Source organism: Oryzias latipes, chromosome 8, assembly GCF_002234675.1.
Source record: "Oryzias latipes chromosome 8, ASM223467v1".
NCBI lineage: Eukaryota > Metazoa > Chordata > Actinopteri > Beloniformes > Adrianichthyidae > Oryzias > Oryzias latipes.
In genome coordinates, this window is record NC_019866.2 from 6,994,829 (window position 1) to 7,009,574 (window position 14,746).

Genomic DNA, 14,746 nt, shown 5'->3' on the forward strand with positions numbered 1-14,746 from the left:
AGAGCCAGAATTTGAACAAGCCGTCATGAATGGCCAACTGCAGAGTGAGTCCTTACATGAACCCAAGCAGAACAATGGGGTATGTTGGGCTGAGCAGCCGACCCAGACTTGCCTGAGTGCATGTGATCTGCCTCAGCCATGAGGAGTGGCTGGGAGAAGTCATGATGGATGCTGCTGCTGCCACAAAGTCCTGACCTGATGCCTTTATTATCTGTAGGTAACTGGCTCAAGAATTCCATGAGAAACTAATTTATCTAGTCATTTTGAACAACCGGCTTTTTGTTTTGTCATCAAAAGAAAACAAGCTTTTTGGTTTAAAACTTAACAAAAGGTATATTTTAAGTGTTGACACAATAATAGATCAGCTGAGTTTGACTTTTTGAGGGTCACTTGTGCTAAAGAAGAAGAAACTACTATTTCGGTTATTCATATTTAGAAACTCTAAGCTAGTCTTTTGTCCATCATCACCCAAAAAGGAATGAATTGTTTTTATTATTTTTTTAATTTTAGGAAATAGAAATGTCATGAAGACTTCTAAAACAATATATGACTCATATCAAGTAGACATTATGAAGATTTTAGCTCCTTTTTTAGTTATTTTTTTAATAATTATTGGATAATAGGGAAATTGGGGACACATTAAAAATATTTTAAAACGACATGTATACTTTAAAATTATATTTCGTGTACTGTTTTTTATTGTAAATATAAAAAAAACACTTCTACCTCTCGGAACAAACCCCGCCTCTTGCTCAATCAGAGGCATGTAGGAGTGACGCCCCTCCCAAAGGGCGTGGCTATCGTGAAAGCTTATAAATATCTCTGCTTCTCCTCTGTAGGAGTATTTGTCATAGTACCTGGAGGACCTTATCTTTCTCCTCCAGTTCTGTTTCGGGACAGGACACCGTATGGACTTTGTAGTGGGAGTTTGTGGCGCCGCTTCACTCTTAGAATAGACTCGAAGCCCCAAACATGCTGAAGAATAACGGCAAGAAGGCGGCTGTGTCCGCAGCCTGCACGCTGGGGCTCTGCCTGCTGCTGCTCGCGCTCGTCCTGCAGCATGAGCATCCGCGCGCTCAGGTGCCCGAGCAGGTGAGCCAGGAGGACGTCACCGGCGCGCGCTCCGAGGAGCAGGCGCGGGCCGGGAGCGAGAAGAAAGGCTTCTCGGCGTATTTCAGCACACTGACCCGAGCCAGGAGGGAGGTGGCGAAGCCGGCGGGTTCCTCCAGCGCACCGCCGGCATCAGGGGACCCCCCTCCTGCTGAGGACATCAGCGTGGATGACGTCTTCATCGCGGTGAAGACTACCAAGAAGTTCCACCAGTCCAGGTTGAAGCTGCTCCTGGACACGTGGATCTCTAGGAACGCACAGCAGGTATTTGTTTTTAAAGATTTAATTGTCTTTTTTTTGGTTTTGGAAAGTTGATGGAGATCCTCCATCATCTTTCAAGCATTATTGTTTGGATTGTCATCAGATGAAATGGCGAAGCAACCCCTCTGGAAGCCTCTTTAGCGCCTCCAATCCCCCTTTTCATCCTCCTGCCTATTATCCTTCCTCCTTTTGGGTGCACCAACTCCAGAGCTGTCCCCTTTCCAGCTCTAACAAAGCATCTTCTGAAGGGGGGAAAGAAAAGTTCCTCTGCTCCCCTCTCTCTCCATGGGAACAGTGCATGGGGGGCTGAGTTTGGGTCAGGCTTGCTGGGACAAAAGAGGGGTGCATCTGCAGGCAGGCTTCTGCTCTGAAGCCACACGCTGTTGGAAACAAAGCAGGAGAAGGGGAAAAAGCAGCCAGTGAATTCAAATGTACTTGCTGTGTCACACACAGATTTCCTCTCAGGGGTTTTGGGTTTCCTCTCATGGGATACTTTTCAGTCAGGAGTTGTGAGAAAAAGAGCTGGAAACCCTGGTGTGTTGCAGAAATGTGCCCTCCCAGCTCAGAAGAGAGGCCAAACCGTGCCTCCAAGGTGCCAGTTCCAACGTGCTAATTGGCTGGCAGTGACTGGACTGGAGTGGAGGATGCTAGTTAACCCATCATACAGAGGTAACAGCAGGGCTGATAGGCAGACAGCTGGCTGCGAGGACAAAGAGGGCAGCCGGAGCGCCACAATGCAACAGGGAGTTCTGGAGGAAGGGTGCCAGGTGGTCAGCGCAGAAGGAACAAAGGAGGGCTTTAATGCCAGCCATATGATGCTTTGTGCTCCCACCGCTTACATATGGCCGTCCTCTGCACACTGGTCTGATTCTCACGCTCAGCTGATGAACATCTGTGGATCATTTTTGCTGCTGTTTGGGGAAAAAAAAGAAAAGTTAACTCCTTTAAAGGGACACACTTTGCCAAAATGCTTTTTTTTCCTTCAAGTGTTTTCTTTTCTTTTTTTTTATTCAAATAGATTTTTTTCCCAGTTTGATCCAAATCTGTTTGCTGCTTTTGATAAATAAAAACAAACACTATAAACATGAATCCACAAAAAACTTTGACTTTATGGGATTAAATGTGATTTTTTTTAAAAAAAATTATTGTTCTTTTTTCAAGTGTCGTACCATGCAATCCTCTAAGAGTGTAATAACTAGTCTGCCCTCAGACAATAAGCCTGTAAAAGGAAGAAGAAAAAAAGATGGCGGTAAAGAAACAGTGGTCAGATTTGGCACAGAGGAGAGGTTTTCGTTCACCAAACTGCACCCTTAGCTGCAGTGATGCTCTATAAAATCCACAAAGGTGCTCTTATTTTTTGGGAGTCTTTGAAACAGGAGGGTGGGGAAAGACTTAGGGTGGCGGTGCTTGATGGAAAGAAGGGAGGCTGGTGCCCTTCCTTCCTGTGGAGCCGGAGACAGCCAGCCAGGCACCACGTTCAGCTCAGACAGGGCCGTGCCAGACCTTCCTGTTGCCGGGAGGCTAAGCCCCCCGCCCTTTTGTGCTCTCGCTTTCCTCTTTTCTTCAACCTCACGCCCTCTTTTCTTATATTTCAGCGTTTGATAGTTTTTTTTTTTTTTTTTTTTTGGGGGGGGGTGTTCTACTTTAATATTCGATTAAGGTTCTTTGAAGTTTCAGTCGGACGACAGAAACTTTCCTCCAGGCTGCTCTATGGTTAACTCCAGCAGCTGTATGCAAATTCCTGCAAACATGCTCAGAATTTACCCAGTGGAGGCTTTACCCAGCATGAAAACTCACTGCATTGTTCTATTCAAGAACCCCCTGGCTGTGCATGTGGCTCAGAGGCAAGGGGTGGGAGGGGGGGGTGGGGGGGATAAGAAGGGGGTGGTGGCCACACACGGCTTTGGATTCACTAATCAGCAGTGAGATCCTTCCTCCTTTTCTTTTTTTTCCTTCTTCTTTTCTCCCTGAGCCCTGGCAGCTCGGGCAGCTGCCTCTGTGATTAGACGTCTGTTGAGCAAGCTTTAAGGCAAATGGTGCCAGGCTCTGATCAGTGGTGAAACCTCCACCCTCCTTTGAGCGAAAACAGCCCCATGTCCTCAGCGTGCAGAAACCTCTGTTCCCAAGTTGCCTCTCCGCAGAAAAGCTAGATCTGGATCTCAAATGAAGCGGCATGTCTGCGTGTAGAGACACGTGGAGCAGATAAGGTGGCGTGATGTTAGGCAGGTGCTGCCTCACCTGAAGTAAACAGACGGTTATAAAGCCGGCGGTCTTTTCATCAGCACCATTCAGCCGCCTGCACCTGCTCGCCGCGTGCAACCATAAAGTGAGGTGTAGCCTCTCCCTGCGCCTGTAAGTGCGTTTCTGCCCACCTCCCCTTTGTCGTTTGCCCCCTTTTATGACTAATTTCTACATTCATTAAGCGTCTGCAGTCTCTGACTTTAACTGCTTGGACTTTACGAGTCTATCAGTCAGAGGACAAAGAGCGCAGAGAGGCCGGCTCATCCCGACTGTAACATTTTCTGCCAGAGTTTGAAAATGTGAGCATGTTGAGGCTGCAGGGCAGAGGGCCTCGGCCGGGGGACGTGTTGCATGAATGGAGTGTGTGTGGGAGGCGGACAGTCTGCCTCCGCTTTTGTTGTTTGTCTGGGATGCTTTGGGGTGGCTGCATGGTTGCCACGGAGAGAGTAAAACGCAGGACAAAAGGCTTTTATTAGAGCAGGGGGCTGTTTAACTCTGTGTGTTTTCAACTGCATAAAAGACGCGTTGAGTGATGCTAATCACAGCAGCTGGATGCGAGTGTCGGGTTTGAATGAGCATCCCCTATACACGATCAAAACCACTTACTTTTGATTTCCTCTTCTTTTTTTCCGCAGACGTACGTTTTCACCGATGGAGAGGATGAGGAGCTGAAGAAGAAAATTGGTGAGTTTTACAACCACCGGGAACAGGGATGTTTGTTCAGAGGGGGTTAGTCATGGAAAAACCGCGTGTTGATGCTCCATTAATGAGACATGAACATTTTTTTCCTTTTATTTGTTGTTTTAGGGGGTCATGCAGTCAACACCAACTGCTCCGCAGCTCACAGCCGGCAGGCCCTGTCCTGCAAGATGGCGGTTGAATACGACAAATTCATCGAATCAGGAAAAAAGTATGTATCATTTCACAACTACACATCGACATTTTTGTGGTGTGAAAATCTCTAAGTGGTTTTTTTTCTGTTTCATAGGTGGTTCTGCCATGTAGACGATGACAACTATGTGAACGTTCGGGCTCTGGTGAAGCATCTGTCTCAGTACCAGCACACCCAGGACATGTACATCGGTAAACCCAGTCTGGACCGGCCCATAGAGGCCACAGAGAGGCTGGGGGACAATAAAATGGTACACTGTCGGATCATATCTGCATAAATGCGACACTTTATTGTGAAAATTATTTAAAACTTAAGTTGATGGCCTTTTTTTTTTGTAGAAACCGGTCAACTTCTGGTTTGCAACGGGAGGGGCAGGTTTCTGTGTGAGCCGAGGTCTGGCACTGAAGATGAGTCCGTGGGCCAGGTAGGGTTATTTACAGAGTAATATCCCAAAAGGTTCTGTGTGCTTTTCAAAATAAAAGCCATCTTCTTAAAGCTTCACTTTGGTCACGGTGCTGGTGTTTGTCTTTTTTCCAGTGGAGGTCACTTTATGAACACGGCGGAGAAGATCCGACTTCCCGATGACTGCACCATCGGCTACATTGTCGAGTCAGTCCTCGGCGTCCGTCTGACCCGCAGCAACCTGTTCCACTCCCACCTGGAAAACCTCCAGCAAGTGACTAGATCAGAGATTCCCAAACAGGTAATAACCTCAGCCAGCATCCACTTCCAAACAGGAAGCAAGAGTGATCCTCATTTTTTTAATTCTACTCGCCTTTCTTCCAGATTACCCTCAGTTATGGGATGTTTGAAAACAAAAGTAACATCATCAGTTTGAAAGGGGCTTTTTCTGTGGAGGACGATCCATCGAGGTCAGAGATTCTCCTGGTTTCTACAAGCTGATAATACAGTTTTTCACGTACCTGACCTTTGTGTTTGTGTCTTCCAGGTTCAAGTCTGTGCACTGTCTCCTGTACCCAGACACTCCTTGGTGTCCCCCCCAGGTTGCCTTCTAGGGCGACCGCTCCTTCCTCATCCTCGTCCCTGTCGCGCCTCGGTATCTGAAAGGCACGCAGGGACCAGCGTTTTGTATTGGACCGAGTGGCTGCTGCGTTCTTCCTGCAGTGGCGTGCGGTCTTTATTGGTTTTACTGGGCTGCTGTGCGGCCCGCCTCGGGACTTTTCCTTCCTGTCTGAAGCCGAAACGTCGTCCCGTCATCTTGGGGCGGAAGATTCTGGCTTTTTGGGGAGGAAGTTGCTTTCAACGTTGAGCTTTTGCAAGCAATCAGTTGAACTTTGTGATGTATATGTTGCTTGTAAATGTACCTGCAATTCTCATAGAATGTATCAACATTTATTCACGCTTTTTTGCCAGCTTTACATTAACTTTAGCTTTTAAAAACGCAAAGCCGCTCAGGTTTTGCTCCTTCATTTATTTGCATTTAGCTTTTTTAACGCCGAGGACTCCGGATAAATGCTCTAATATGAAGACGTTGCTGCATTTTAAGTGAACAGTGTTTCTCTCATTACCTGAGCTGGCTTATGGCCGATTTCCAAATGCATTCTTTGGGGTCTTACTCTGAAGTTTACCATGGCAAAGCACTTTTTTTTCCTTTTTGAATCTTTTACGGTGAAACAAAGCTGTTTACATCTTTTAGTGACTTGCTTCAGATTTGCATCAAAACTAACGAAATAACCCCTCAAAATAGAATTTCCTCCTTATTTTTATGTATTTAAAAACACTCCTTGCATTTGTTACAATCAGGGAAATGTTGTAAGTGGAAAAAGATTTTGTTTTGAGGGTTGCAATCAGTCTTCTTGTTAAAAAAAAAGAAAATATTGCACATTTGTGTGAGAAATGAGCTGATGCACATCTCGCCTCTGAAAAATCACTGGCTTTTTTGTGTGTTTTTTTGAGTATTTCATGTATTTTGACACCTAAAAGCAGTGAGGGCAGAGCGGTTTGTGATGGCGGGGCAGCAGTAACAGCCACATGTGTAATCTGAGCTGCAGTCCAAGTTTGCACAAAAGACTAGGAGCTCCTCTGTTGTTATCATCAACATTATTGTGTGGTATTTACACATAATATTGGCTGGTTACTGTTGATGCCTGTGAGGCGAGAGCAGCATCAGTCATTTCACACAGAGGCGTTCATTACCTCTGTTTTCTATTACCCATGTTGGGTTAACCTCTATATCTTAATTGCAGTATTGTGTACTGCTACTTTGTGTAGTTAAGTAGTCCCTGTATATGCTTAGACTTTTTCTGTTGTGGGTTGCACCCACTTTTTTAACAACCCGGACATTTATTTTAAAATATTGTATTGTGCTGAGGAACTGTGGCGATTATTCTCCAGTATCTGGAGTGTTTCAATGGTTTTCTGTCCTAATACTGGCTTCTCAGGGATTATATGAGCTGATCCTGGTAGTAACTACCGTGGGACCCGACGGTGGTGACTGAGAACTCTGAATAAAATACATAACCACTGAGAAATTTCCCAAAACTTGTCATGTTTTTATTTGGTTTTATTTAACCGTTATTTTATTAGGAAAGGCGATTGTGACAAAATGTCTTTTTCAAGGGAGACCTGGGCCGAAAGTACAAGAATTAAAATGAACGGTATAATGATAATAAAAAGTGTTTTATGAAACAATTTAGTCAGATTTCCTTGAAATGTCTATTTAAATCACCTTTCATTTGGAGGTAACATTTTTATTTATTGTTTTTAACCTTTATCCTGGCAGATTGAAAACATTCTTATTTTCAACAGCAAAAGGAAAGACCTATAGAGATGGGGGAAGAAAAGTGATGACCGGAAACAAACAAAAACCTCAGCAATAACACAGAAGTCCAAAATCAGAAAAACTATTAAACGTGATTACAGCAGCATGCATCTTTAAAATGATCATTGAGATCCCTAAAATCTGTATTTCAAATAAACGTTTTGTGTAAAAATTCCAATTTCAGGCTGCAGCGACTAAAAATTAGGACAATAAAACAAATATAAAAAATTGTTTTGAATACTTATTAGAATAGAGGAAGATTTTTGAAAACATGAATCCCATTTAAATTGGATTTGTTCCTTTTTTTTATACTTCACTACAACTATTTTGCACCAGTAGTTTGTAGATGTTCATACCTCCAGTTAGCTGCAACCAGTGCTGGAAAACATCTGCTAATGTGTCGGTTTTTAACTGTGGGGAGAAATTTGGAGGAAAAGCAGACATAGGGAGATTTGACAGTCTTTAAGTGATATTGCCAAGAAATATCCCAACATGCTGTATATACACACACACAAAAAAAAGCTGGCTGAAATTTGCAAGTGTGTTTTGTAATGTGGGTTTGTGTGATTAAAAGCATAATTGGTATCTCGGCTGTGGAACACTCACGGGTTAGTTTGAGGACAGTAAAAATTGATTACATCTCAATAACATGCATCATTTTGCAACAGTTAGAGAGCCAGAAACCCTTTGTGTTGAAACACAGACCATTTTATGTAATGCAAAAGCAAAAAATAATCTGGCAAAATTGTCATGAGGCTTAAAAATCTTTAAAACTATGTTCACTTTGAGCTTTTTTTTAAGGTTTAGATTCTTCAAAATCAAAAATATCTCAGCTTTCCTGGCAGCTGCTGTTGTTTTTACTCAGAATGCAGGAAATCCAGTAACTCCAGTCATAAAAACCACCCTACATAAAGAAAAGAAAAAACCTCATAGGGGGTTTATCAATCAGTTTGGAGCAGCTGGACTGACAAAAGATTGAAGCTAAACTTCAGGAATGAGCTGACATGTGTAAATTATGCTTACATGAAATAAATTTAAGTGATTAATATGACGATTTTAGTCGAAACCCAAGGGTTTAGCAAAGTATGTACCAGTTGGGCAACCAAAGCATAATTCAAAATGTGTGAAAAGATCTCACAAAAGCAGCACCAGGACAACAGATTTATGACGAATCAGCGAAAACACCAATGAAGATTTATGACAAAATACAGCTATATTTTTCTTTTGGGAATGAATCATTTCAACTTTTGCACAACACTTTTATTTTGAAAATATGATGTATAATCCCACACTTTACCCCACAAATATAAAAAGAGGTTTAATCTTTGTGCTCTCTTGCAGGTATAGAAGTGCCCAGAAGTGTTAATTTAAAAAAAAAAAAAAAAAAAAAAAACTAGACTTAACCTGTAATTTTTCAACTTGAAATTGAAATTCCATCCATCATTTGAAGAAGTGATTGTTTACCTTTGGACTGTACTCCACTAGGGTACTAGGATTGTTTTGTGGGTAATTTTAAACTCATGAATTAGAAAAGCATTTGAACATGTTTAGAAGGACACACAAACGCCTTAATTCAAAGCACACACACACCCAAACTGGTGGGTCAAAGGAGAAAAGGTTCCAGTCCTACCCCTAAAAGAATAACCGCAGGACTAAAGCTGTGTGAAGAATACATGTGCAAAGGCCATTCTCACAGCTGCACATGCATGTGCTAAATAGGTGATATTCAAAATTTGGTGTTTAGTTCCGTTATAAAAAAAAGTACCTTCGTAATTCAGTTCCTAAAAAACTAAACTGGTGACAATGAAACTCCAGCTTGTTGACTTTAAATAAAATTAATTCTAAAGGAAATACTTCACATTTATATAATAGTAAACTTCACTGTGTAAAATATGAAAGCATATTTTCTCATATTTCATAATAAAAGTAAATACCGGAAATGCTTTTTCATTTTCACAATAAAGTCTGTTGACCAAAAAATTGAAATGAAAAATCTATCCACCAACCGTCTTTTTCTAACATAATAAAAAAACTTGTCATTACAGTTAGTTTGTGTTAGAAAAAAGTCTAATAGTGTTCACTCATCTACTTGTACTGTGTAACAAAAAACATCATAAAAATTCATAAGTACCAAGATGTTTCATCAATAGATTTTTGATTTAAATTCAATGATGTTGCTTTATTTTGGGGTTGTGAGGTGGGTTATTTTGTCCCGTAGGAAAAGGGGAGTAAACTGAAAGTTAGGGTCCATCAAAATAAAAGCGTTGTTTGAAAAAGAAGGGGATGTATTTTTCACTCACACCGTTTCAGATGGATGCATAGCTGATGATCCATCACCAAACCTTTGCATGGGAGACAAATTACTCACAGCAAACATCCTCGCCACAAACCATAATCACAACTTTCTCATCCAGAGATATATACACTGGGAAAACTTACCATCTTTCATGTTTTTAAGAGCTCATGTTCAAACAGAACATTCATCCCCCCCCCCCCCCCCCCCCCCCCCCCAATGCTGACCCAAAAACAAATCTTCCCTCTGGATGTGAATAGACGACTGGCAAGAACAGGCGGTTTAGGCGGCAACGGTTTATCAGTTCACCAAACAGCTGGAAGTGAAGGTTATAAACTCTGGAAAGGCTCATGGGAAAAAGACGACACCCGGCTTAAGCATGAAACTCTTGTATTATTAACGAGGCATGCTGTCAATGTGCAAACAGTAATCAGATCGCCCACATTCTGATCCTTTTCCTGCTCAAGAAAAACATTTTATGCAAACAGCAAAACACAGTTGATCTGGGTCTAATCCGTGTAAAATAGACTCTGAAAAGTTCCACAGCTTCATTGCTGTTAAATCATTGGAAAGGGGCTGAAACCCTTGGAGAAAGTGGCGCGTGCAGCTTTTCATGAAAGCACAAAGACGAGATGAAGTGGCAAGAACGAAGAAGAAGCATCTCTGGTTTGAAAGCAGCGGCTAACAAATGGTCTTTGGGGGGTTTCCGCTATTTGTCTTCCCTCCCTGTTTGCACTTGAGGTTAAGATTGTTCCCGTATCAGCAGCTGCGCAGTCATATAGTCAGTCTGAGCTTTTAAGTATTTCAGATTAGTGTCTCAATTTGCACAGGGAGCTGAGGCCAAGTTCCTGTCTTTGTACAGGAATACAGACTGGACGATAAATGATCAACAAAAAGAGACACTGAGGCAAAACTTGTGACAACAAGCTGGTGTGAAAGTGTCTTTAACTCATTATAAAACAACCATTTGTGTGCCGGAAGAATACTTTTTTCTGACATAGAAAGAAAGATTTAAGCTCCTCAGCTAGTAAAAACCTGAAAATTGTATCAAAACAGTGATTCCATGATGAAAAAACGATGCACTGAAAGATCAGGAATGATCTTTTTTGCATATTGATGTGCAGACAGAAGACTAGAACTCACCAGCCCGCCTGCAGACACGGTTGAAACATGACTCTAGGTTGTTACTGTGGTTGGTTTGTATTTGCTGATAAAATCCAGCAGCTCAAATGATTCAGTTCAGTTTAGGAAACGTGAAATTCCTTTCTATGGGCTGAGTCGGTTTTAGCTTTAGGGACGTGTCTATCTCTTTTCTGTGCTCCTCTGGGACAAAGTTACCACAAACATGTATCAGTTTTATTTCATGAAATGAAAGTTTGAACTAGAAGAAAAGTTGTGAGTTTTATGATTGGCTTGAAGGTTGACATTTAAACTACAAAAAAAGAGAATAAATGACAAGAAGACGATGATTTAGGACAAGAGAAGATCATTTTTTAGGGAAATAGGACTAAAAAAAAACAGTCCAGCAACAAAATGACTCATAGCACACAAATCAACAACAAAGACCACAAAGAAAAAAACCCAAGAAGCCATCTTTTGATGTGGAAATGCAAAAAAATGATTTGGTCGACGGAAACGACCAGAAAGAATTCAAATGGCCACAGAGAGACAAACATAGAAGGACAGAAAGCCAGAGTGTAAGTGATGAGAAACTGTCCCAGGACAGACAAAAACCCAAACCTTAACAGAAGCTTTGACATGAGCACGAATACTCTGAAACAATGGGAAAAAGGCAGCAGATTGACTTTCATTTGGGGTCTAAAAGATTTTGCTCGTCATTTCAAAAGCAAAAACATAAACTGCTGAAAACACAAACACCTGCTCTTTTATTTTGAAAAAAAAAAAAGTGACATTCCATAGCTTCATTAAAGTTCCACACCTTGTGTTGGTCTGACTCACAGCATAGCAGCGGCTCTAACTGTCAGCTAAGTGGAAACCCCCCCGTGGGAGGAGACAATGGAGCTGATCTGTGGAAGAATGGATGGATGCCGCAGAGGGACATTCCTGGGAGTGCAGGCATTACAAAGAGACGTTGACCACTTGCAGATCGTCCTCCTTTACTTTTCTGGGCTTTAGCAGTCAGACTTCAATTACCGCTCCTCATTGTCTGCGGGATCAGAAGCAGAGAGAAAAGTCAGATCTCCCAACAACTGGTGCAGGCCCATAATCCTGCTCAGCACGGGCTACAAAGGCCACCCGAGAGGGAGTTCACCATAATCCAGATATCACATATCCCCACGGAGGGAAGACGTGAACTCCAGTGGAGGATGGGGGAAATATGGAGGAATAGATTGTAGTTTGGTTTTCATTGTTTCTCTTAAATCTTCAAGGAGAATTAAAGCAAAGTGCATAATTCTTTAGATTACTGAAAATAAGATTTTGGAGCAGAGAGAGTCGTGTCTTTATCTTGAACCCATGACACCCCCCAACAATGGTGGACGTGCATCATGACTGACTTTTATTTTTAAAGGGAACTTTGACTTGAGGGGAGACACCCACATTTGCAGAGCTTTCACAGAAAGCTGTCGCCGGAAGCAAATGCCGGCATGATGCATCTGCCACAAAACAAAGAGTGTGTGTGGAAAGCTGAGCAATCTGCCTGATGCGGCAGCACCTCCGGCCATAACTCCAAGTTGCTGTTTTCTGTCTGACGTTATAAGTGCCTCACATGACTGCGGTGAAAATTTCACCCCCGGACTTCTTCACAAAGGAGCTTCAGTCCACTGAGGTCTGCGCACAGCTCCCTGAAGGTTCTGGCAGAACCTTTCACTGAGGTTGAGGTCTGGACTTTGCTCCTGAGCTGGACATCGGTGCTGTTTCCCATGACCTAAATTCAGTGAAGAACATTAAGGCTTCAAGTTTTTCCTTATATAATTTTACAGACAAGTACTTTAGAGCTGAACTCTATCTAAAATAAAAAAAAATAAAAAACGTTTAAATGCCTACTTAGAGAAGAAAACAGCAATAACTCCTGTTTTTGGTGTTTTTAACATCCTCTTGTGGCATTTTTCTGATGATGGAGGACACGTTTTAAGAAAAAGAATCTTAGAATTGCATTTCTGAACATTTCTTTGTTCATAATTGTTGTGCATCGGAAACAAATGGAAAAAGAAATGTTGTTGGGAAAAGCTTGTATGTGGCAAACAGGTTGCTGCAGCAAGCCACAAGCCCCATGCTCCTATCAATACTGATGCATCCACAACCAGCTCAGATGCCTCGTCTGAACTGGCATCCGGCTCAAAGCTGCACGGCTGGATAGCTCCAATGTTGCTCGCCGCTTTGGTTGCACCTTTAATGCCATGTTGGGGTTGAAAGGGGCTGTAAGCTAGCAGGACAGCATGCAAACACATGAATGGCTAATGGGAAGTGGGCGGGTTTACTCCACACCAACAGATTTTTAGTAAACTACTGCCACTCTGCAGAAACTGTCCTAGAAAACAACAGTTTTTTATTTTATTTTAGCTACAAATGACATAAGCATAATCAAAAGAGAACTATGACTTATTTTATAATTGATTAAAATATGATTGGAGTAGCATTTAAATGGAATTTCCCTGTGATTCAGACTCATAATCACTTTACTGGATACTTTAGAAGTCAAGCGAGTTCATGTGAAATAGAACAGGTTTTGTTGTTCTTTTCCAAAAATGCTGCTCCAAAAGACGACAGGGCTGTAATGGATCACATGATGTTAAAATTTAAAAATTACCTTTAAAGTAAATAACATGAGCTGGAACATTTTTATAAAGATAAGCAAGAATTTCTATTGTTTTGTGTGAAGATCAAAAAGCCCCAATCATCATATAACCACCACTGTGCCTGTCAGTGGGACACCTTTGGCTTTTCAATGAAGCCAAAGGTAAAAATTTGTTGCAGCTTTTTAAAATAAATTCTTTAATCAAATAAATCCTACAGTAAAATTAAATGTCAGTTTTTTTTCTTTTGGTGGGAATCAAAACCGCACAGAAAACAGAATGTTAAAGGAAGAGGAAGGAGAGCTGAGGTGTCTTGTGGAAGCCACAAAGCGTCAGAGAGTAGAACTGAAAAGGTGCAGGGAGGGGATGATTGAACAGCTCCATCCCCAAAATGCTCCCACAGCCCGCTTGGGGCGATGCGCATAATGGAGGAGGTGAAGTGTGAATGAGGTGAATTCAGTCTGCTCTCAGCTTTCCCGCTTTTTCTGACTCCCCATGAAGCCGAAACACACAAGTGCTGATGTCCTGGGAGGTGTTCTCATGTGTGGCGCCATGACAACACGCTAAAGGATGAGAGGAAAAAGTGAGCCACATTATACCTCAGCCACAGTTTTGACATGAATGGAAAGTACATGTAACAGGAAGGCAGAGACACCAAATGTTTACTGTGTGCCAATCTTGCAAAACCAAATGTTTTTACCACGATGCATCATTTCTGTTCTGTTGTAGACCAGAACTGGAATTGAGGAGAGAGAAAAAAGTTTTCACTTCACTTTCGCTAGGGGGTCGCCTGTGATTCAAGTGAAAGACTAATGAATCCAGAAATGCAAATAGACATCCTTAGCTAGCTTACAATGATTTATTTCTCTCCTGTGCCTTCCTGCAGCTGCTTGGCATCGACACGGCAGAGAAGAAGGGGCGCCTTGGTCCATCCACTTGGCAGGGAGCCGAATGAGACTCAGGAAGTGTCAGAGTGGAAGCAGAGTGGGGGCACAGAGAGTGTGCAGAAGCGGCCCCCTCCCCTCCCCTTCTCCATTCAGCCGCTCACCTCAAAGCATTAGTAATGCATTCCTGCAGTCCAGCAACAAGCAGAGTAATTCAATTTTCCTGACTGTGGGAGCGTGTGAAATTTCATTTACATCTTTTGCTCTATAGACTGTAAAACAAAATTAATAAATAAAACTCCTGGCCTCCAACTTGTTTCTTTATCATTTTGTTAAAACCAGTTTTTACTTTACAAACAGTAATTTCTGCTCTAAAATGAGTAAATATAATACTTTGGCTAAAATATACATTTATTTTGAAATCCACTGAATGACATTTCTAAGAAATAATAAAGTAGACAGAGTCTGGGAGCAGCTCTGCTATGAATTTCCTTCTAATAAACCCAGATTCATAATGAAGAGTCTGTC

At 42.1% G+C, this 14,746-nt stretch overlaps 1 protein-coding gene across 1 annotated transcript; it reads left to right on the forward strand.

The window, feature by feature from the left end:
• Positions 1-837: 837 nt before the first annotated feature.
• On the forward strand, positions 838-7,006 carry lfng (LFNG O-fucosylpeptide 3-beta-N-acetylglucosaminyltransferase). The gene is made up of 8 exons (XM_004071318.4): positions 838-1,374; positions 4,248-4,296; positions 4,420-4,522; positions 4,601-4,754; positions 4,843-4,928; positions 5,042-5,207; positions 5,291-5,376; positions 5,454-7,006. Exons 1-8 carry the CDS (start codon positions 973-975, stop codon positions 5,518-5,520), a joined length of 1,113 nt encoding a protein of 370 aa, XP_004071366.1. The 5' UTR covers positions 838-972; the 3' UTR covers positions 5,521-7,006.
• The last annotated feature ends 7,740 nt before the right edge of the window (positions 7,007-14,746 follow it).